The 25,486-nt window shown below is 35.1% G+C and overlaps 1 protein-coding gene across 3 annotated transcripts in view; it reads left to right on the top strand.

Moving 5' to 3' along the window:
- Window positions 1–10,080: 10,080 nt before the first annotated feature.
- Window positions 10,081–25,486, top strand: part of MS3_00010025 (uncharacterized protein) — a 77,760-nt gene continuing 62,354 nt past the window's right edge. For 2 of the 3 annotated variants that reach the window (XM_051218354.1, XM_051218356.1), the window contains exon 1: window positions 10,081–10,152. Coding sequence is in view for 1 of the 3 variants with exons in the window: in XM_051218355.1 (XP_051072978.1) it covers window positions 19,967–20,065 (99 nt within the window). In the remaining 2 variants the exon portion in view is untranslated. Of the gene's footprint in view, window positions 10,153–19,962; window positions 20,066–25,486 lie in introns of all 3 variants that reach the window. The other variant, XM_051218355.1, reaches the window with a different exon arrangement.

The following is a 25,486-nucleotide window of genomic DNA, read 5'->3' as shown; positions in this document are numbered from 1 at the left end:
ATTAACAGACGTTGTACGTCCGATAGTTTCAGGACAACGTTGTTCAAAATCATTCAACTTTTCTTCAATATAATCCTAATTATGTATCATAATAATAGCCAAGTGTGAATTCGCTATTTGTTTGGTGATTGACTAGGTATGACTAATCATAAGATAAATGTGTAGAAAACATCATATAATATTACTAAGATTATTTCAATCGACTGAATACAGGTTAATGTACGTCTTCAACCCACACTCCAAGTGTGAGGGCTTGTGATACTACTCAGTTATCCAGACCAAAGTAGATGGAGCGGCGTTCGAACTTATGAGTTAGTGACTAAAAATCGAGCACCTTAAACAAGTCACCGTTCTACTAAAATCATGGAGAAAACCAATGCTAGTAACCTTTTACGACTAATTGTTAGTTTCTGTATTCGGCTTGCAGGCACGCTTCATGTAAGACTTGATGATATACTGCTTAGCTACCCCAATCGATATATGTGGAACAAAATTTCAACCTCTACCCTACTAATTGGAAGTCAGGTGATATCACTATTAGCTGTCACAGTGAACTGCATTACAACTTTATGCACAGCACATAAGGGCTAGTTAAAATGATAGAGGTTGCTGCTAAAGGATTATTTAGTGTGTAATTTAATTAAACACTAGAAGTCAACTTGTCTCAGGTAATTACGCTTAACTTCAAAGTGTAATAAGAATATCTGGCTGAATTTTAAATAGAATGAGGTAATATTAGTTGCAAATCTTCAGAATATGTCAGACTACTTGCATTAATTATGCCTGTTACTCGTAAAGGAGCATAGGCCTCTCACCAGCATTCCCCATCCAACCCTGTCTTGGGCAATCCTTTCCAGCTCTTTCAAGTTGTTCTTCACCCTTTTCATATCTGCTTATATTTCACGATGTAATGTGTTCTTTGGCCTTCCACTTTTCCACTTCCCTTCAGGATTCCAAGTTAGCACTTGTCTCGTGATGTAGTTTGGTGATTTCTGTGACGTATGTCCTATCAATTTCCATCGTCTTTTCCTAATTTTCTCTTCATTTGGAAGCTGTTTTGTTTTCTCCAATAGAAGGCTATTGCTGATGGTATTCGGTCAACGGATATTGAGTATCTTCAGCAGACAACTGTTTATAAATACTTATACCTTCTTGATGATGGTTGTGGTAGTCCTCCAAGTTTCAGCACCGTACAGTAGAACTGACTTGACGTTCGTATTGAAGATTCTGACTTTGATATTGGTTGAAAGTTGTTCTGACCTCTATATGTTCTTTAACTGTAGGAATGCGGTGCCTGGCTTTGCTAGTCCTTGCCTTTACGTCTGAATGCCATCCAAAATAACGTCGCTTATAAATAAGATTACTGTTCACAGATCTGATTTTACTCAAAAATGAGGACATTATACGGATAAAATCTCCCAGGTTGGAAACTTATCCTTTACTAATGATGAATAGGAATCAGTTAGCCAGAATCAGATACCTGAAAAATTAATTTAGGATGATGTTAGCCTGCAGTTGTGCAGCTTTCTCCTGAGGATAAGCAGTATTTGCTTAAGTGTCGAGAGAAAGTTGAGCATGTGGAAAATCAAACTATTGGTTCAGCCTCTTCCATATCTTTAAGATGTCGTGGAAAGCTGCTTTCGAACCGCTTAATATATTCTGAGAATATTACAAAACCATGTGTGTCCCATACGACAAGAAATGAGAACAGTTGATCACGCATATTTCTCAGTGATCTAGTATACTGTGTGGACGAGATGCATCTTCCCAACAAACCATACTATTTTCAACAGTTGAGATCATGAGTCAATTGAAGCTAGACCACCATGGAAAACCTGGAAGCACTGGACGGCCGTTTCGTCCTATTGTGGGACTCCTCAGCAGTGTGCATCCAGGTTTTCCATGGTGGTCTAGCTTCAATTGACTCATGGTCTCAACTGTTGAAATTACTACAATCTCCACAAAACCCCTTCCCATACTATTTTATTTCCGAGTTAGCTCAAACATTCATTATATTAGCCTGATTCTTCAAAAGCGATAGTGTAATATATCAAAGTTGCAAGCATATACTGTCAAAATAGGGCATAAAAGTTAAATGCAAACGTTATCGAAATATCATGAAAAACCGTTATGAGGTGGAGAAATTATGATCTAAGCCATGGCATCATGATTCAGTACATTTTTATACGTGTCACATGAAACTTAACACTAGGTGACTATGAGAGAAGATAACATTTTTAGTTGAAAAAAACAAACAAACAATTCCTCCTGATTGAATAAATGGTTTATGAAAGACTACTCTTCGTTTCTGGGGTAAGAAAGTCATCAACAAAGTAAGTTTTATTTATTCTGAAAACAGGAATCACGGTTACTGTGTACCCTATATATCGAGAGACATGAGCCGAACAATTTTTTCAGTATCTTGTATTCAGTCAAAAAGTGTAACGTTAACAGTTTGTGACCTGAACTCCGTTGGTTTTTATGGAACTAGAAACGAAGTGACGACTGATTTCAAATCAATAACAACCTAGTTTAACGACTAGAACTAATGGCAGCCAAATGTATTTGTGATTGTCAGAGGCTTGACGTTTTCCGTGAAATTCATCATAAGCGAAAAACTTGAGGATGTTGCCACACTGATAGCCGCATCACAACTTAGGTCCTTTATGACTTGGTTATGTATCCCGATTGATCACCGAGCATTAACCAGTGTGGTTTTTATTCAATCGAAATCCATTCATCAGTTTACATTTTGAAAGTGAATAATTTTCACAATTGTTTGTTTCTTAATAATTGTGTCCATTGTATTTTCATATTTGTACAGATTTCCTATGCAAAAATATATTCCAATGAATGCGATTGACAACTTGTCTACCTACCTATATTTCTCAATACAGTGTGTTCCCTATGTGAATCTGTGTGCACATTTAGTTTTAGTGTTGAAAGACTTTATTCTCCCGAAGTTAATTTATTTTTGTGAGAATTCTTCCTAATTTGACACATCTTAATATCACTAACCAGGAGTTACGAAATATCATTGGAAATGATTAGCGGGTAGACACTGGCTGATAAATTGTTGATAGTCTTCAACCAAGTTAGGTTCCACGACGTCCGATTCAAACATAACGGCTTCTCATGCCCTTGTTTAATCACCTACAGGATTGAAAATTCAGAGAATGGACTAAAACATCGTAATTGGTAAATCAAATTATTAGGTAAATGAATCAGCAACATATACTTATTTGTCATACCGCATACTTACTTACGCTTGTTACCACTCATAAAGGAGCGTAGGCGGCTCACCAGCATTCTCCGTCTAACTCTGTTCTGGGCAATCCTTTTCATGTCTGCTTCCGATTCCAGACGCAGTGTGTTCCCTGATATTTCTCTCTTCCGTCTGCCCTCAAGATTTCAAGTTACCGCTTGCCTCGTGATGCAGTCTGATAATTTCCTCAAAGTGTGCCCTCTCCACATCCAGTGAATTTTTCCGATTTCCTCTTCACCTAGAAATAGGTTTGTTCCCTCCCACAGTAGGTTGTTGCTGATGGTATCCAGCTAACTGACGTTCAGTATCTCATGTAGATAATTGTTTATGAATACCTGCATTATTCTGATGATGGTTGTAGTAGTTGTCGATGTTTCAGCTCTGTACAACAGAACTGTCTTGACGTTTGTTTTGAAGATTCTGACTTTGATTTTGGTTGACAGGTATTTTGAGTTCCGTATGTTCGTCAACTGTAGTAATGTTGTTCTTGATTTGCCAATCCTTACCTCCACGTCTGCATCAGATCCTCCACGTTCATCGGTGATGCTGATGAGCCAGGTACGTGTAACTTCACACCTGTTCCAAAGTTTCTCCATCAAGTATGATTGTGTTGGTATTCTCCGTGTTGTATTTGAGGATGTTTATATTTCCGTTGTGTATGTTGAGGCCTACGGATGCAGAGGTTGATGCCACACTGTTTTTCTTGACCTGCATTTGTTGGCGTGTATGGAATAGAAGAGCTTGGTCGTCTGCGAAGTCTGAATCGTCTAGTTCCATCCAACCTGTCCACTGGATTCTGTGCTTCCCTTCGATGTCGAGGTCTTCATAATACACTCAACCATCAGAAGAAAGAGAAAGGGGCAGAGTAGGTAGCCTTGTCTGACATCGCTCCTCACTCGGAATGCGTCTGTCAGCTGTTCCCCATTCAAACACTTGCAGTGTGGTGCACCGTATTCTAGTGAACAGAACATCACTGGGGACAATCGAATGTATTTAACACAAAATTACAGGACTTGTTAATAAAATCTAACAATCATAAAGTAAATGCTTAATTTGCGAGACATCCATTAATTGTCTGAAAAAGACTCAGACTTCATTGTTTTTGCATTCTCATACAAATTACATCCTGCTTCCACTCTTTGCTGTTCGATTCGCTTGTCTCTCTGCTGCCAGACCTTCAGTTCACGACTAACATCATATACTACTTATGTCAATATAAGTAGCACACACCATAGTATGAATTCTGGATGATGTTGACGATATTCTCAGGAACTCCATAGTGTTGAAGAAGGTTCCATAATGTCCTCCTGTCCACATTGCAAACGCTTTCTCGTGATCAAAGAAGTTGACGTATTGTGACGATATCCATTCAGTCGATTATTCATCGGCTATCCAGAGTCGCGATTCGGTCTGTGCACGACCGATCCTTACGCAATCCAGCCTGTTGATCTCGAAACTGAGAGTCTACTAAATCATTCATCCGGTTCAGTAACACGCCGTTGAAAGCATTCACTCGCACTCATATTAATGTAATGCTCCTCTGGTTTTTGCACTTGATGAGGTATTACTCTTTTCAGTTTGTCAGTGTCACTTGTTCTTTCTTCCAAATCTTCCTGAATAGAACGTGTATCTTGTTTGGAATTACTTCTGTTATGGATGCTGAGGAAAAATATACCAATAATTATCGTGTTAAGTCTATGGTGGCCTTGGACCTTAAATGTACATTTCCTATTGGTTGATGTTTGTTTCACTTGTTAAATATCGTGTAAATGTTGTTTTCTATTTTATGGTACGATGTGGTTTGTTTGGTTAGTATATAAATAGAGTATGTCTGAAATACAATGATTCATAACTCAGAGGCTGTGACTTGTGTTCTTGACTCAACTGGCTAGGACAGACAGCGAAGCAGGACCAATCAGGGCACTAGGTCGTTCGTACGTGTTTACGTGTCACTGTGCACTGTAATCGATCGGTATAAATAAGCTGCTTATCAAAAACCTGCAGTCTCACCCGTTACAATAACTTCTATGTCTGACTTTTGGTGCTACGACTGGTATATTTTCAGGTCTTGCTGCTTTCCTACTCTTGTTTTGTCTGATGGCCAACCTGATTTCGATCGTTTGTTGAGTGACATCTAGGGGATGGTCTGTGTGAGATGCTTCGGTGTCCGGTGACTTCAGCTGTGCTGGTCCATTCCAGTGTCCCTCAAAGTTTTCTACCCACCTGTTCCACTGTTCTTGAACCTCAGTGATTGGCTGGTCTTCTTTTTCCCTGACTGGTATCTCTTACTTACTGTGTTTCCATGCTAGCTTTTTCGTTGTGTTATATAGTTGGTTCATGTTTGTTTATGTTACAGCTTCCGTATATTCAGATTGTGCCTTGATTTTCTCTGTTCTTGCTCGGCTGATGTTAATTGCTGTTTTCTTGTTCTTCCTTTCTTGAATTTTGTCTAGGGTTTCTATAGAGATCCATTCCTTATGATGATGCTTCATGTGGCCCAGAACCAAACCTCATGACACGTTGAAGTTAGTGCTTCTTTGATTTCTTTCCAGTTGTCCTCCATTATAGGTCACTGATCCTACTGAGGCTGTATTACGCGTTGTCGATTAGAACGTCGAGCCACAACAAATCAGTATTCTGAAAACAAATTAAGCCTTAAATAAAGCAGGTCTGGAGACATTACTGAGAATATGTGAAATTTAATTACAATTTATTATGATTTTACTTACACCAATGTGATGAATAACCAGTACATTTACTGCGCATTTAAATATTTCATATTGTGTTTAAACCTGTCATAACAATACAATACAATTTCATACTACGTACTTCGAATTTCAGTTCTTGTTTGTGTCATGTCGAAGTTCTAGACTTATTGGGATTAATACTTTTTTGTTATACTATTTCAAATTCACTAACAATAACGATAATGTATACACTAATGCTCGATCTTTCACAAAAAATTCTCCCATTCCTAATTTGCTAATCAAAACACCAATGGGATAGTTAAGTATTCTATATTATCCTTGATTAACCGGAAGTAAAAATTCTAGTGACTATGCACATATATGATCATGACGCGTCATAAATAACTAAATTTCGAACTTGTTTGGTGATAAAGTTGTTATAACTTGTGGGTTTGTGCCTCTATCAATGTATGCCGTAATGGTACCGCCAATTTGAGAACCGAATCAATGATGCATATAACCCGTACGAGCAGTCTAGAGTCTTTATCGGTCCTGCTTCCCTCCCAGCCTCGCCTGTTAAGTCCAGAACAGCAATCACAGACTCTGAGATACGAATCACTTTTTTCAAACATACTGGGTTTATTTATCATACAAACAGACCACATCGTACCACTATCCAGTTGATCGGTGCGTGTACATGGTCTATTCGTAATAATAGTCTATCAAAGATAAAATTTATCTTTGTTAATATTTCTTCCTTTCATGCTGTGTGAAATCTTGTTAACTTATGTTAATCTGAAGCTAGTTTAATATCTTTCGCAAATTCCAATGAATTTTCTCTTTTCAAAAGTGAATATTCAATAACTATTCACTGCATTCATAGTGATGTATAAATCTTGGATGTTTATTTTAGAGAGATGCTTCTTGAACCGTTTTTCAGAGAAGCATGACACTCAAGGATATTCTCACTAATCTGGTTAGGAAAGGACTGATGTTAGATGGTGGTTGGAGGTAGTCGACAGGAAACCCTGGACCCGGGTTTCGTGCTATTTGGGACCAGTTCCCTCAAAATTACAGGTACACCTTGCTGACGAGTGCCAAGTAGCACGAAACCCGTGTCCAGGGTTTCATGTCGACTACCTCCAACCACCATCTAATCTCAACATAGTGCACGCAGTGTCGAGTCACTTAGATTGGGGGCCACATTGCAACATGATCGATAGCATTCGATCTGCACTAATAAGGACTTGACACACATGACATTGATCACCAACCAGTGATCAGTCAATTGTGAAGGACTGATATACTTACACGGAGTGGCAACTAACATCCAGAACTTTTTGAGTTCTCTTTATTTATTCCACTAAGTTCTCTTTATTTACTTAGTGATAACAAATAAATATTTAAAAAAAAACTCGAATCATATTGATATTAATTGATCAGATTTAGTTTTCAACTCAAATTCCGTATAACCAAGTTTTTACATTGTGTTGAAAAATTTCAGTCTTTCTACTTGAAAAGTTTGCTTAATAATAATAGTTGAAATAATCAACTAGTTTTAATAAAAACAAAATCTTTTAACTCATGCTCTCTCATCATTGAATATTAATCAATGTTATGCTCTTTAATCCTTGAGTTCTATTGATCAGTGTTGTCACTAGGCAAAGCAATTCGGTACAGAGTTACATTTTACTTGAACTATTCAGGTATGAATAGCCCTGTGACATGGTTCCGATATTTCCTGTTTAGGAAAGTACTGTGGTGTGTGCTACTGATGTCAACAGATATAAGTAGTATGTATCATTAATTGAAAGTGAAATGTTTGGCTGTAGAAAAGAGAACGAGAACAGAGTGATTGGTGTGGAAGTGAAGAAACGATCAAGTCTGAAACAACTGATTGATATTTTGCAAATAAAGTATTTACTGTATGGTTCTCAGACTGTACTAAGAGATTTTGTAATTCTGTACTCATATATATTTGGTTGTCCCCACTTGTGTGTTCTCGTTCACTACAGGACCATTTTCCATAAATTTACGGATATATTTTACTGAAGAGTTGATAGGGTGGGCAATTGCAAATTACTTACCACATGAACGTCAAACAGCAAGTGATGTTATAAGAGAGACATGCAATTGGAGGACATCGTTTATGCTATTACTCAAGGTCTCGACCAACATATTGTCTGGGCCAGTAAGACAAATAACTCTGCTTGTAGCTCTTCTAGAATTACTGCCGGCTCCAAATCCGGGTAAAGTAGAAAGGTTGGGCATGGGGTCGGCAACCCCATTCCGTAAAAAACAACCTTGCCAAAGAAATCGCTAACCTGAATAAACAATTCAAACTCTGGAATTTGAAGTGACTATTAGTGCGTTTGGATTTCATATTGAATATCACCAAATAGATGAAAGTACATCCACCTGACGATTCCCAAACACAATGAGACATATATCTTGAATTCAGCCGCTAGCCAAAATCTACTTCATCAACGACACTTATTTGGAATGGTTTGTTTTCTATAAGATCTGTGAAGTTATATTTATCCTGTCAAGAGAACAGAACAAAGATAGTAGGTAACAATTGGATAGGTTGGTGTGACGTTACTGACAGATAGATTTGAATTAAATTTGTCTTTTATCGTAACGTATCTCGTGATGTAGTGACGAGAGTAAGGAATCCCAATTTAACCTATATCATTTAGTTTAGTTAATTGGATTTTACCACTATAGAATTGAATTGGAAAACTGATTTCTATTTATCATTAGTAAAGGATAAGTTTCCAACCTGGGAGATTTTATCCGTATAATGTCCTCATTTTTGAGTCAAATCAGATTTGTGAACAGCAATTTTATTTATAAACGTCATTCTTTTGAATTTCTCATGTGAACTAATAAATACAAGTCTAGAATCAGTATTATGTATTACAACTAAAGTAATCAATTGTGATTACACCCCACTGTAGTATAAATAAAATCACGGTCTCGCTCATTTGATTTAGTAAAGTGACATGCTAATGACTGTGTCAACATTGATTAGTGTCACTTATAAATGATGAATCCCATTATCTTTATTAAAGACATTTTAATTTGTCTTACATCGTGTCTGTGTCTCCGAAATATCTACCTCTGAGTCAACAGAACATCAAAGAAACGAGCATATCTTGTATTATATTTTGATAAACTTATATCGGTATATCAATGTGAATGAGTCTTTGAAAAGTGAATAAAAATAATGCTGTATATCTTAGTTTTTTTCAGTTGTGAGAATACGAACATTCCAAGTTTTAAATCATAAAACTTCTTCAATTTTCCATATATATGTTAGATATCTTGTTCATTAAAAATTTGTTATTCTTTTGATTCCAAACAAAAAGTCATCTTGAACTGTATCAGTTTTTCCAATTCGAATACTAGATAATCATTCATATCATATAAACATGTACACATGTATAAACCGTGGGATGCGGGATCGTGGATACACAGTGTTGAAGTGTCCCATAGTAGGACAAAACGGCCATCCAGTGCTTCCAGGTTTTTCATGGTAGTCTAGCTTCAACTGACTCATGATTTCAATCTGTGAAATTTCTAAAATCTTCACAAAACCCCTTCTGAAAATAATATCTATGGGAATTATTTACCTTTCAAAAAAGTCAATATATAACAAGAACCATCTATTTCTTTCTTTTTATATCATTACTATAAAGTGTATCACTTATGATATGTCTGTTTTACTTCAGCATATTGATTTGTTCTCAGCTATCTTGACTAGAAGTCATATGATCATGGAATACTTTCATAATTACAATTAATAATATGCAGATATATAAAACACTAATACCAAAATTACAATAAGGTTTTACATTATCCATTATTGTTTTATCAACAAAAAAAAATATATATATATATAATAGTACATAGTGATTAGTATGAGTATCCAATTATGTAAGTATAGTGATTACTGAATGGATCGATTAGTTCTTCTATATAATTGGTTTATCTTCATAAATTATTTAATTAATGCTTGTGAATGAATGAATGAATGAGTGTTGTTATGTAGTTGTTATGTTATAGTATGTACGCCTGTTTGTCAATTTGTCTCATATAAATAGTTTTAAAGAAGAAGAAGAAAAGAAAAGAAAAGAAACCAGTATCCTCCTTTATTCATGTAACTTGATTATTAAAATAAAACGTCTTTTTACTTTGGTAAGTTAATCATATTGTGTGTCCATAATATGAATCTAGTAAATTTCCTTACAGTTAAATTTCTCTTATTTATTAACTTATAATGAGTATGAATAATGATTTTCGATTTTGATTTAGTTGAAATGAATGTAATAAGGTAATAAACTTACTTTTAGTTAGTAATGGAACCCAATGTTGATGAGAGTTTTATCCTATTTGGGACTCATCAGCCGGATATACCTACATCCAGAAGGTGATATTCACTTAATAGCTAAGTGGATAATGTGATGGTGTTTGAAACAAACGGTATTGGTTTCGAGTCCCAGAGTGGATATTAACACTGAGATTCAGGTACATCCAGCTGATGAGTTCTAAATAGGATGAAACGCGCATCCTGGATTCCACTACTAACCATCATCCATCTCTGCTTAAAAAGCTTGTGAGTTAAGATCATATCGAGTCGATCCGCACAAGATGTATATATGCCAACATGAGACTGATGAATTGCACTCTTAAGTAACAATGGGAAGATACCAGCAAAACAACATCAAATGAAATTTTCATGAAGATAGTTTTTGATGTAGGCGGTAAATCCTGATACTGTGATATTACTCAATGTGTCCGTTTAAATATGGTTAATTAGAATTCTTTTGAAATGCTACATAAAAATAATATTTAAATTGTTTTGTACAGTAGATGATGATCATGTTATGTAAACAATAGTTATTGTCTTTTGCTTCAAAGTAATTTATAATTAACTGAGCTTAATATCTTAATAAAAGTGGTGTCATTTAATAATAATAAGGTGTTTATTAAACCTATCTTAAATAATTGAATCATAGTCAAAAAATGTAACCATTGGTCTACAAAGATGACTTACGTCTGTTACTCTTAATGGAGTATAGGCCTCCGACCAGTATTCTCCAACCCACTTAGATCGTATATTTTTCTAGCATTTGAAACACTTATAAAACTCGATTCCTATATCATTTTACTTATTCTCATCCAGAGAATATATATAACAGAATATTGCAAATCATATATAATATACTCTTGTGGGTCAGGGTAATTTTACATTGGTTTTCAGGAGAACCGAACACTATCCAGACTTCAGTGTGACAACGCAAACATTACATCCAAAACTTATCATTATACTAGTACTTTAAATAATCAGTTATTGTTTTTCAATCATTACTTCATTTATATATGTAAACATTAACTTTTATATTTATGTATCACCGTTTCCTGTTTTAGACCTAATACAAATCAGTACATGTACACATTCATTATGAAACGTTATTTATCTGTGCACAATAACATCAATATTTACGGCATTGTTTTAGTGATTTATTTTGAAAAGTAAATATTGTTGTTAAAGTACATATTAGAAACATAAGAAGAAAAATGGCAGTTCAGTCGACTATAAGTTAAACTCTGGTCACAGAGTTTGGAGAACCTGGATTAGATTTCCGGTAGGGTCGGTGGTGTTCAATCCTTATAAGTTTCATAGGAAAACAAAGCTTTGAAACTATCAATTCCAACCATGGCATCGATACTTATAAACAATAACTTATGATTCATAATATATATTCATTCTGAAATTAACTAATGGTGCAAAATAACATTTAAAAACAGAGGTTATTATTGAACGACGATATACGAGAACAGTTGAAGTTTAAAGCATGGATGATGTATAGTAACCCGTTATCTCTACTTCTATTTTTCATTAAACAGAGTAAAGTATATTGATTCACTAACTATTCATAGTTTCCAATCATTTGTACATTGATTTTAGCTTAAAATCAAACCCTTAAATGTTTATAAGTCGTTCAATTATAGTGCCATTAATATCAGATGGGTTTTGTGGAGATTATAGTAGTTTCAATGGTTGAGATCATGAGTTAGTTGAAGCTAGACCACCATGGAAAACCTGGAAGCACTGGACGGCCGTTTCGTCCTATTGCAGGACTCCTCAGCAGTACGCATCCACGACTTCGCCCCCTGCGAGACTCGAACCCAAGACCCACTGGTTTCGCGCGCGAGCACTTAACCACTAGACCACTGAGCCGTCATTAGCTAACTGACTTCTGTAAATCAGAGAGAAATGTATAGATTTACTCACCTGACTCACAAATCTACGTATCAAGTTGAAAGTGCAAGTAGTTGAAAATGCTCAAATGAAGTGTAAACATCCACTTATATCTACTATGGCTTTAAATAACCATCTAGTTGATGACAATCCGTATTGAAAACAGATTTTAAATTTACTAACCATATTACTAATCATCCTACTTGGTCCATTTTTCGACATGATGCCCATATCTTCTTTAGTCTGTTGAATAGTAAATACAACAACAGGAAACTAATATAAACTTTTTTTGCAATATAGTAGGGTGCGTCAACAGTTGCGAAATACATGTCTTCCATTCTAAATCCTTTATTGTAAATTACTTTACACTGAATGTATTCACATACATTTTTTGTGATAATAAGTAACAGAACAACTTCTTAACAAATGTCTTAGTTAATAACTTTTAACGGTTGACATCATGAGTGAATTGAAACTGGACAACCATGGAAAACCTGGAAGCACTGGATGGTCGTTTTGTCCTATTGTGGGACTCCTCAGTAGGGCGCATCCACGATCCTGCCTCACGAGATTCGAACCCAGCACCTATCGGTCTCGCATGCGAACGCTTAACCTCTTGACCACTAAACCGTCTGTCATCCAATGGTGTTAATGTTTAACTTTAAGTCATCCACGAAATTGAGTGACACATCCAGTTTAAACTGTTAAATTATATTAATAAATTCCATTGAAATCATAGAGAGATCTGAATTAGATCATTATTGAAAATCTAAAAGCACTGGAAGGCTGTTTCTTCCTTGTATGGAACTCTAGAACAATGTTCATTTACTAGTACTTTGGAAATAAATTATAAAAAGTTAAGGAGCAGAAATCAGTTTTTTTTTCAATCTATTTTTTTGAAATTATTCCATGTTACGAACCTGTTTCTCTTACTAAGAATAGATAAAACTTACAGATCAAGTTATGTATGTAAATAGAACGAAACTCATGTCTTAGATCAAACTGTTGGCCACAATCTATTTATAAGCAACCATAGATAGTAGTTAGCAATGGAATTTAGGAGGCGCGTTCCGTCCTATATACGACTCGTCGGCTAGATGTGAACGTCAACTCTGAAATGCAGGTATATCTAACTGACGAGTTCCAAATATGACGAAACGTGCGTCAAACTGGATTTCACTGCTATCCATGATTGTTTATATAGCTTGTGACTTAAGACAATATCGAGGCAGTCCGCAGAGGATGCACATATGTCAACAAGAGATTGATGGGAAGATACAGGTAAACAACACCAAATGAATTCACAATCTTTTCACTTGAAGTCAAAAAAATTAATTTGCTTTTTATACTCTATCTAGAGTTTTCTCAGTATAGGTACAATGGCTTTATCTGTGTTCAATTCTTAAATATCTACATTTTTTCTATTCTCTTTCTCTCTTTTTTAATCCTTTAAATCGATCATTTGCATGTGGGTTATGTTATTGGATTCCGTAATTGTGTGTTATTTTTGTATATTTAATGGGCCTTATTACCTGTTTGCTGGTACAGGAGCGAATTTAAAGAAAGCTAATGTAGGCTAAACCCAAACTCATGATCAGTCTATGAAGCATTTTACTAACGAACAGAGCTATGTAGTCAGACTTAGACTAATTAGTTGGTGATAAACCAGCTTATGTTTGAACTTCAATTTTCATCAAATTGTAATCTATAGGCTTTTGTTAAAACACAATGACTAATAATTTTCGTGCACATACTTTTTCCTAGTTATCCTGAATTTTTCTAGGTCCCTAACCTCCGATAGCAATAACTGACATCCAAGTATTACTGAATACCTTAACAAAATCCCCATCAGTAAATATTTTCCTAGACACTTATAATACTGAATGAATCGAGGTTTTGGGGACTGAACTCTAAAATGTGAAAAATTTGCACAAATTTCGACAGACATTTTAAGATAGGAGGTTTGTTTCTAACTTATATTAGTAAAACTAGAATTTGTAGAACTTCCTGTTTCTAAAATCCCAATCAATGGACAAAGTATTGTTGTAGTCATAGATCTTCTTCATTATCTTAATTGACAAATACTCAAAGTGAAATTACTAGGTGAAAACTCTGTAAAGTGAACTTACTGATTATTAAAGGGGAGTACAAAGTCATAAACTTAAAGAATTTTTGAACAAATGTAATATTCACTTAAGTTTATTCATGTTTTTTGAAAGAAAGATTTAGCACTTGGTTCTCACTAGTAATCATATATGCATTAGCACAAAAGGGATGAGACCAACATCAGCAGTGGTAGTTTATTTGCAATCAGAAAATTTACTAATCACTGTAGTTAGACAAGTAACTGAAACAATCCATAACATGTCTGAAATAGGCATAGATATTACAGTTCAACATTAGACATTAGAATCGGCACAGTGCTTCCGTGTTCTTAATAGTGGTTTACCTCAGGTCGACTCGCGAATTCAACTATGAAAACTCTACGATCTCCATGAATCGTCATACTGATTATAATCATGTGCTCACTAATGACTAGTTTTAAGATGAACTTCCTGGAGTTTGAAAGAGAAGCCGTGACCAGTGGAGTGCAGTCCGTGTCGGGTGTGAGACAGTTATTCGCCTTAGATATTGGATGAAGGGTTGCTCAATATCATGGGTCAGTTGAAGTTAGACGTCAACACTGTTAGATGCCAGCTCAGTGATCTAGCTGTTAATCGTTCGCGCTCGAGACCGAAGGTCTTGGGTGCAAGTCGCAGGTGCGCACTGCTGATGAGTCTCATACTAGAATGAAACGGCCGTCCAGTGCTTCCAAGTTATTGATGGTTATCTAGCTTAGATCGACTCGTCAATTCAGCTGTTAAAAAACGGTATAGTTACAATGCATAATTTATAGCTGGTTCGCAGGTTAATAACAACTTTCTGATCAGAAAGTTCTTATAGATACAACAATGTATTAAGAAATTAAACTATAATTACGTGATGATTAGAAGTATTTGAACTATTGTACAAACTAGGAATCCCAGGAATAACGCAATTTAAACCGAGAAGAACTTGGTGAGCATGAACAAACGTATTGTATTTGGAATTCAAAATCAGACAGACATCAAGTATAAAGGAATCATTAGTTCATACAAGCACCACAACTTATCTTGATGGATTTAATTTTTTGCATACAGTTACTAAGAAACTGAATCTGGAGGAAGTAATCAAAAATGTAATTCACAATTGCCTTTACAACTACCTTTAATTGATTTATATGAATATATGATAGTTTGATCCATTGCATTGTTCTGGAAAATGCTACAATTTAAATAAGAGTTACTACGATGATAAAGTATAATTTTGTGAAAAACCATGGAACAAGAAACAAGACTCGCAATTGAGAACTTTCAAATCTTCCAGGCATAATAATAAACTTATATGAAGCAGTTAGTTTACACAGAATTAAGTAATAGTTTTTATAGTAAATAGGATTTCATAAAAGATTGTTTTGTTGTACACTAAACAACAGATAGTATTAGAAACAACTGTCTAATACTCTCTCATTTCATTCGTAATGTATGAACTTCCTACCTATTTACATATCTGTACAGATAAAAACGTATATTGTGAATATATATATATATATATATATATATATATATATATATATATATATAATGTCTAGCGTCTATGGAATGTTAGTTAGGTGCACCAATCAATCCAAATAATAACTCGGAGGAAATTCATGTACGTGGCCTGCTTGAATATCTGGGCTACCGGTTTCTGCCATCTAGATATTTGAACCAGTCTCCCTTTTTGTTTGTTTTAACATGTCGATTAATCACATAACCCATTGAGCCTATCACTTCACAAGGCACAAGAAATTACAATCAGACATATCATGGTGTCTGACAATATGCATTGGAAAGAATGAACATTATTTAGATGTCGATTCTTGAAATACTGAACTCTAACTGCTGATCAATAATGGGCAACGTTTTCAGTTCTTACTAAGTCCAAACATGTAACGTATTTGTGGTTTAATCACAAATCAAGAATCCTGGTCAAAATGATTTACAAGACGACTGACTAATATCACTACAAGATTTCAATGCTTATTGTCAGGATGGATCAAGCAATAAGAAAAGGAAACTTGTTAAAATACTTTGTACCAAATAAAGCCATCAATAATATTAATAATAATTCATCCATTTAAACGTAAATACATGTAAACATTTTTGGAACAGAAATACATTCAGCAGCAATGTAATCATAACTTCTTACGTCATTGCACTGAAGCTGACTAGTTTTTCTGTTTATGTTTCAAGAAGCGAAGTGATGACTGGAGAGACTTTACAGAAAAATTATTCTCAGGTGATATAGCTGTCATCTACCATGGTACTTTTAAAACATGCTCACATATATACACAGCTAGAAGCTATGATAACGTAATGTATCAAAATAAACTCAGTTGCATCGATATATTTGACCGACCAACTGAAATATTGCACATGTTCCATATAATTTGAAGACTTTACTGGAACAGAAGCTAAAAACTAGTATTCTATTCCTCTGATGTACTACATAATTTTGTGCTTCGTTTTTGCTTGATCTTAATGAGGATTCAGCAAAAATACATAAGTGTAACAACAGATCACGTCATGTCTTTACTCTAGGGAGTAAAATTTCATAATGTGAGTCACACTAATGTATATTATTGACTGAATCTATCACCAGAAAATATGAAACATTAGATATCTGTTTCGTCCCAATATGGAACCTCTCAACAGTGGGGGCGCGAGACATAATCAATTATCAGAATCAGAACTTACTGGTTTAGCAATGAGTGCTCAACATAAAGAGGCGACGATCACCTATGAAAATACATATGATCAGTTAGAAGTTTTAATCATTAGATTACAAGCTTACCGCTAACCCTGATGGTCTTGAACTTAACCCTGATGATATCTTGGTTACTTAATGCAAAGGAGTCATAAACTAAAACGAAATACTGTCCAATATTACTTGATTAATAGCCGTTGTCATATTGAAGCTGATCTATGATGTACAAAAACAATTTCTCCTTAATGTTTGTAATACTTCAAAACAACTTCACTAACATATTTACTTCTGTTCAATAAAAGTATGTTCTGTGCATAATTTTCAAAATTTACCCAGTGATCATTTTAAAAGAAAAAAAATGTTTTTTGTGGTAAACTATTGTTAGTCATAGGATATTTCACTGGAACTTCAATTTTATCATTTAAAACCTTTTTTTCCAAAACTGAATCTAAAACACTTGGTAATGTTTGGCTTGTATCTTCCCATTGAGGTTTAAGACTTCAATTGATTAGTCTCTTATTGGCATATGTGCATACTGTGCGTATGCCTCGATATTACCTCAATTCACAAGCTATTTGTAAGCAATGATGGATGGTGGCTAGCAGTGGAATCCAGTTTGACGCGCGTTTCGTCCTATTTGGGACCCTTCAGTTAGACGTACCTGTATCTCAGAGTTGGGGTTTACTCTGGGACTCGAGCCCAGTACCATTCACTTCAAACGCCATCGCGTTATCCACTCAGCTACTGAGTCCTGATAGTCACTTGCTTGTGCAATGGGGTGAATTTGAATTCACTTGGTATTGTTTGGCTTGTATCTTCCCATTGAGATTTAAGACTGCAATTGATCAGTCTGTTATTGGCATCCAGCTGATGAGTCCCAAATAGGACGAAACGCGCGTCAAACTGGATTCCACTGCTAGCCACTATCCATCATTGCTTACAAAATTGAATCTAAAACATTTTAATGTTCAAATATGATATTGATTATTTTGTTATAATCGTTGACTGTAGTTACTAAGTTATATCCATCAATATATATATGTATTTAAATTACTTTAATCAATATTGAATATTTACTTTTCAAAAAAACCTGTTCAAACATTCATTCATAGTTGCCTTAATAACCGTTGCATAATTAATTGATTCTTCTTTTGTATTGTAGTTTACCTACATATGATTACCATCTCTCTCTCTCTCTTTGGTTTACACACTCAGTCACTCACATGCATAGAAATATAATTAAGACAAAGTAACCATTCAATTTTTTAATAGATGTAAAGTGTCATATGACTAATAGATATCACCTTGAAGGAAATGGATTAGACAATGTTGGCCAAATAGACTATCTAAGTTAATTCCTTGTAATGTTGTGTAAATTCCACAATTAATTTTATCAAGCCGGTTTCAATAACTCAAATGATAATTGAGTTAGTTATTAATATTAAGTGATTTAGTATTCATGTTGATCCCTGATATAGTCTGATGGGTATTGTATTATACAGTAGAAGTATGTTATGTAAAAGGCTTACCACAAGATGGATCAAAGACATCGTAAAATTTCATAAGGTGATTAGCTAACAAACTCAGCTGTTTAGGGAGTTCCGTACTTTATTTAGATATTAGAAATAAAAGGAGCGACTTAGCCTAAGACTGGTTATAATACCATAAATCCATTCAGTTTTATTCAGACAGTTCTAATGTATGATAACTTGGAGGTGTAAAGTCTGATTATAAGGCCTGTATTTTCACCACTGTCCACCCGCCTCCTGATATTTATGTTATTTTTTATTCACTTGGTGTTTTTTACTTGTATATTCCCATTGTTACTTAGGGCTGCAGTTGATCAGTCTCTTGCTGGTATATGTGCATGCTGTGAGGAGTGCCTCGATATTGCTTCAACTCACAAGCATTATAAGCAAAGATGGATGGTGGCTAGCAGTGGAATCCAGTTTGACGCGCGTTTCGTCCTATTTGGGACCCTTCAGTTAGACGTACCTGTATCTCAGAGTTGGGGTTTACTCTGGGACTCGAGCCCAGTACCATTCACTTCAAACGCCATCGCGTTATCCACTCAGCTACTGAGTCCTGATACCCACCTGTTTGTGCAATGGGGTGAAATTTAAATTCACTTGGTGTTGTATCTTCCAACTGTTATTTAGGACTGCAATTGATCAGTCTCTTGTTGGTATATGTGCATCTTGTGCGTATGATTTGTTCATGGAATTTTGTTTTAGGTGCAAAGTATTTGTATTTGACATATTACAGATATTATTATTTTGTTCAACAATAACAGACCTTCAATTAATCTCAACTTTTAATTGTTTATCCCTTTTATCGCACCAAAATTTGACAAGTTCAAAGTTAATATCGTCACTGATAGTAATTTGCAAGTATACCCTCCAAACCCGATAATGTAATTGCTAATCATTCACTGAACATTATCAGTGCCTAGTTCAAGTGGAAGTGAGTATCAAAATAATATCAACAGCTTTAGATCAGCACGTCGTCACACCACAGTAGGTTATGCTTTCATTTAATTATGCCCAAACAGATTGACATCAGTTGAGGAGCCGCTAAATTATAAAGATCATCAAAATAGACTTACGTTTCAGCTGAGGACTCTGGAAATGAGCACTAATGTCCTACCTGGCAAAAGAACCTAGAATCATTAGGCTTCAAAATGAACACGTTACATTTCTAATTTACTGGTGTTTAAGTTGCATATTAACTGTGGGATATAAATTAGTTTATGGGAGGCTAAGAATGTGAATAGCTGAGAATTGCCATAATGAGACATCTGGTTTTTAATTACCAATCAATTAATTTCCCTTTATTACAGAAACTGTCACCGACTCATTTACTCGATGATCATCAGTATTACACGCTAAACATGGCTTATTATCGTTTAATTTTAGAAACATGTTCAAAGAACAAAGTCAAGATCGGAATACTGATGATATTGACTGTAATAATTCAACTTCTTCGGATCGATTGATTAAAGCTAAAATCAATTCGGCGGTATGCATATATTCCATATTTTATATGTATAGTACTCGTGATAACTAATAATATAACTAGGATTATGAGCGATAGTAATCAGTGTTGAAATAAAAATGTTAGTTACCACAATGACCACTAATATTAAAACAACTACTACTTAATTGCTTACTTACTCCTGTTACCCCACATAGAGAAGCATAGGCTGCCGATTAGGATTCTTCAATCAACTTTTTACTGGGGTCACCTTTCCAATTGTTTCTAGTTGCTATTCAACGTTTTCATGTCTGCTTCCGATTCCAGATGCAGTGTGTTCCTTGATATTTCTCTCTTCCGTCTGCCCTCAAGATTTCAAGTTACCGCTTGCCTCGTGATGCAGTCTGATAATTTCCTCAAAGTGTGCCCTCTCCACATCCAGTGAATTTTTCCGATTTCCTCTTCACCTAGAAATAGGTTTGTTCCCTCCCACAGTAGGTTGTTGCTGATGGTATCCAGCTAACTGACGTTCAGTATCTCATGTAGATAATTGTTTATGAATACCTGCATTATTCTGATGATGGTTGTAGTAGTTGTCGATGTTTCAACTCTGTACAACAGAACTGTCTTGACGTTTGTTTTGAAGATTCTGACTTTGATTTTGGTTGACAGGTATTTTGAGTTCCGTATGTTCGTCAACTGTAGTAATGTTGTTCTTGATTTGCCAATCCTTACCTCCACGTCTGCATCAGATCCTCCACGTTCATCGGTGATGCTGATGAGCCAGGTACGTGTAACTTCACACCTGTTCCAAAGTTTCTCCATCAAGTATGATTGTGTTGGTATTCTCCGTGTTGTATTTGAGGATGTTTGTATTTCCGTTGTGTATGTTGAGGCTTACTGATGCAGAGGTTGATACCACACTGTTTTTCTTGACTTGCATTTGTTGGTGTGTATTGAATAGAATAAGCTAGGTGAAATGTTGTTGTTGGGATAAGCAGTCCAGGTTAGATGAATATTCAAACCTTCTTTCCTATTGAGAGCAAAAGGATTTAGCATTATGTGAAACGCTTCGGCCGCTCGCCTGTCTTTATAGTTGGAAAAGCCTTTCTGAATTATATATATATATAACATCAATTTGGTGATTCTTGAAATTAGCATGTACTGCCAATTCTACATGACTGTTAGGTTTTTTTGTAACTTAAGTGTTCCTTGGCACTAGTTAAGATCTATCAGGAAGACTCTCCAATACAGAACTCATCGCAGTTGACACAACCTAATCTATAGACACAATTTTAAGTAGAAGTGAAGAGAATTTTATCTTTAATTCTAAAGCGTTTGTTAGAGTGTTAATTGTCTTTAATTTTATAAGTTTGCAATATCCGTTGTAATTCTTCTGTCCTACCTTGGCGGTAAGGTAAAACTGCGGTATCAACGCATGGAATTCCATAAGGATTGTTATTTACAGACGGATAGTTTTGTTTTAATATGTTTTAAATTATATTTTTAGAAAATTTATTTAAACGTAGAATGTTTACTATATTCTCTTTTTCTGAGGTAGTGATTTTGGTTGCTCTTCTCAAACAAAAAAAATTTAGGGCTAGAAAAAGTTTTTCAGGTTGCTTACTCTCACCCTTTGTCTTTCTCCTGGTGATCGACTGGATCATAAAGACATCAACATCTAAAGGGAATCACGGGATACAGTGGACATCTAGGATGCAGTTAGACGATCTTGACTTCGTAGATGATCTGGCCCTTCTATCCCAAACGCGATAATAAATGCAGGAGAAGACGACCAGTGTAGCAGCAGCCTCAGCAGCAGTAGGTCTCAACATACACAAAGGGAAAAGCAAGATTCTCCGATACAACACAGCATGCAACAATCCAGTCACAGTTGACGGAGAAGATTTGGAAGATGTTAAAACCTTTACATATTTGGGCAGCATCTTTGATGAACAGGGTGGGTCTGATGCAGATGTGAAGGCGCGGATCGGCAAAACAAGAGCAGCATATCTACAATTGAACAACATCTGGAACTCAAAACAACTGTCAACCAACACCAAGGTCAGGATTTTCAATACAAATGTCAAGACAGTTCTACTGTATGGGGCAGAAACCTGGAGAACTACGAAATCCATCATCCAGAAGATACAAGTGTTTATTAATAGCTGCTACACAAAATACTTCGGATCCGTTGGCTGGACACAATTGGCAACAACCAACTGTGGGAACGAACAAACCAGATCCCAGCGGAGGAAGAAATCAGGAAGAATTGCTGGAAGTGGATAGGACACACATTGAGGAAAACATCCAACTGCGTCACAAGGCAAGCCCTCACATAGAATCCTCAAGGACAAAGGAATACCAAAGAACACATTACGCCAAGAAATGGAGATAGACATGAGAAAAATGAACAAGAATTGAATGGAATTAGAAAAGAAGGCCCAGGACAGAGTGGGTTTGAGAATGTTGGTCGGCGGCCTATACTCCATTAGGAGTAACAGGCGTAAGTATGTAAGTAAGAAAAAGTTCTTCACTAAAAGGACGTACAGAGTTAAAATCAGTATGTCGATTTGAATGTGTTGGTTTTTTGGTATATGACTAGATCTAAACTTTCATTGAAATTCCTTTTAACTAAACATACTAAGGATGTTAGTTCATTATGTTCATCTTCCTTTTCGAAAGCGAATTTAACGTGTTCTGAGAGAGTGTTTATGTGTTTGGAGAAATTTCTAAGAAGTCTTTTTAAATAATGAGAAATGTATCATCTATACATCTGAGCCAGATGCGTAGTTTGATGGTGATGGGAAAAATAAACGAATCAATGTGAAATATAAATAAATTTACAACAATCGGAGATACTGGTGATTCCATGGCTACTTCATTCGTTTGCTTATATAAAGTCCCCTTGAATGTGAAAAGTGTTGAATTTAAGCACAATTTGAGGGATTTCGTGATAAAACTAATGTTTAATATGCATCTGTTAGACAGAATATGATCGTTCTGTAGTAAACCACTGACGAAGTCTAAACATCTACCGATTCGAATACCAGTGTCGAAAGATGCCATATCAAAGCTTACCATTGTTTCGTATTTGTTGATGGATAATTCCAAGATCCTTGATTTCAATTCGTATGAATCCTTCACAACATTGACTAGTTTGTATTGAAGTGGCTTCTGAATGCTGTCTAGATATTTAAATAAAGCATATGTATGAGTATTTGTGAAGTCCACTATGGATCTTAAAGGGACATAAGGCTTGTGAATTTTTGGTAGCCCATAGAAGCGCGATATGGTGTTAGATTTAGGGTATAAAGTAAACCATAGGGAAACGCCAATAAATGGCTTTAGTTCTTTCAGAAGTTCACTTGTCTCTGATTTGACTTTATTTTTAGTCATTTGAACATTTTTTGAGTCTGTCTTTAACTATAGTCCTGTCGATAGATAGTTATGAGTTTTTTTTTCGTAGTCGCTTTTGTTCATGACCCCTATTGTATTGCCTTTGTCAGCCTTGGTAATGAAAATCGTTCAATCATTCTGCAGTGAAAGCAGAGTTTTCCATTCTTCTTTGGAAACATAAGGTGGAAGGAATATTTGTTTGGTCAATATATCAGAAGTTTTTTGATGTAAGATATGCAATTGCTTGTCCGGAAGCTTTCGAGTACGACTTCTAGAATTGTGACGATTTCTAGAGTACTGAGAGGTTTTCTATGTAAATTTAAGTGCTGTTTCTAGTAGAGTGATTTTATGGATACTAAGAGTTCTCTCTGAGAGATTATGAACTACCTGTAAATCATTAAAAGTAGTTTTTGTGAGTGATCTTTTCTTTTCTTGTAATTTTTTTAATCCTTTCAAATTTCTTGATTTGCCTGAATTTTGATGCATTTAGATAATGAGTCTGTCTTTTGTTGAATACGGCGAAAACGGAAGTATATAATTGAATGGGAATTAAAACTTCGATCAGCTCATTTAAATTTTTAATGCATTCCCGGTATTTTTCTGATGTGAAAGTACATTTGTGAATACGTTCTTGCAAAAAGACTCATGATGCACATTGAGCAATATGAATAGATCGTCATGAACGTTCTAGTGGTTTAATAATCAGAGATTTAGGAATAATGTTATTGTTTAGACAAATTTCGTGTGAGTAGGTTCCCTTGTTCTATTGATAGATCAAACTATTAAATGTATCTTATACCAAAAATGAGTTTGTGTGTGGTTCTAGTGATAAAATAAATATATATGACTAGTCTAGATGAGAATAAGATGCCGCATGTTATAAAGTACTATAACCATAATAGATGATTTAGTAAACTAGTGAAACTCGCCTGGACTGTTTTCGGAAACCATCGCTATTGCGAAAGTTCATTGTTTGGGTTTCTAGTATGTGTTCAAAGAGATTCTGTTCTATACTTCTATCCAATTTTCTCATTGTCTTCTCCTATTAGCTCAAAAATCTATAAAAACGAATAATTCCACAGGCGAAGCCTACTAAAACCACTCACCTCAGTCGAAGATTCATCGTTCCTTTATGATTTACCTTTGCTGATATGTTTTCGATTTATATTACTCGGCGGGTTGTTTAGGAATAAATAGTTTATATACTCAGCATAAAAAATGAATATAATGCTCATACATTAGAAGCAAAAGATCTAGACAAGGAAGGATAGCATATTACTTAAGACTATTACTACTATTTTAGTAACTGTTAATATCCCAAATAGAGTAACTGATGGTGCTCCATTTAACCATTTTTAGTCACTTGCTCAGAATCCTCGTTGTTACTTGTCGATTCTGTGATTATTTTATTAGGTAAACAGTCTAACAACACGTATGGTGATTCGTGATCTAGATAAGCCAGTTTTAGCCTATCATGCAAATTCATCTTGACCAAATATTATTTGACATTGACAATATTCAGACCTATTGTGGCTTTGATTGTATTAAAAAAATATTTTGCATTATTTCCTCTGTACTATTTAAACTTGTATTAATTTAAAGTTTGGTTGTTTATTTACTCTGAAGAAGTGGCTTACATAAAGTTACGAAACATCGTTAGAAATACAATTTTTCTACTTATTGGGATATAACAAAGAACATATTTATTATTAAGTCTTTATCTAATGTTTTGAAACTATCAATCCCAATCTTGGTATAGTATACTTATTTATTACTTTCTGTTTTGTTCATTTTTTCCACTCATAGTATAAATAGGAGTCATTACATCTTCAATTGGTATATATTTGTCCCAAGCTCTAGTTATATTTTGTATTAAACCAGTATTTTACAATATTCATGATTGAGTGTGTTATAAATTTTTGTCTTTTCCTGATTCATTACTTTGCGTTCAGTCAGTCAGCTACAACGTAGGACCAGGCACATATATGCATCGGTCCAAGTTGCCAGACATCATTAGCACAACAAGATGAACACCGAATTGATAGAAATAGTTCATTCAATGGTAGT

The sequence above is a fragment of the Schistosoma haematobium genome, chromosome 1 (assembly GCF_000699445.3).
Source record: "Schistosoma haematobium chromosome 1, whole genome shotgun sequence".
Classification (NCBI taxonomy): domain Eukaryota; kingdom Metazoa; phylum Platyhelminthes; class Trematoda; order Strigeidida; family Schistosomatidae; genus Schistosoma; species Schistosoma haematobium.
This window is presented reverse-complemented; position numbering and strand designations above follow the sequence as displayed.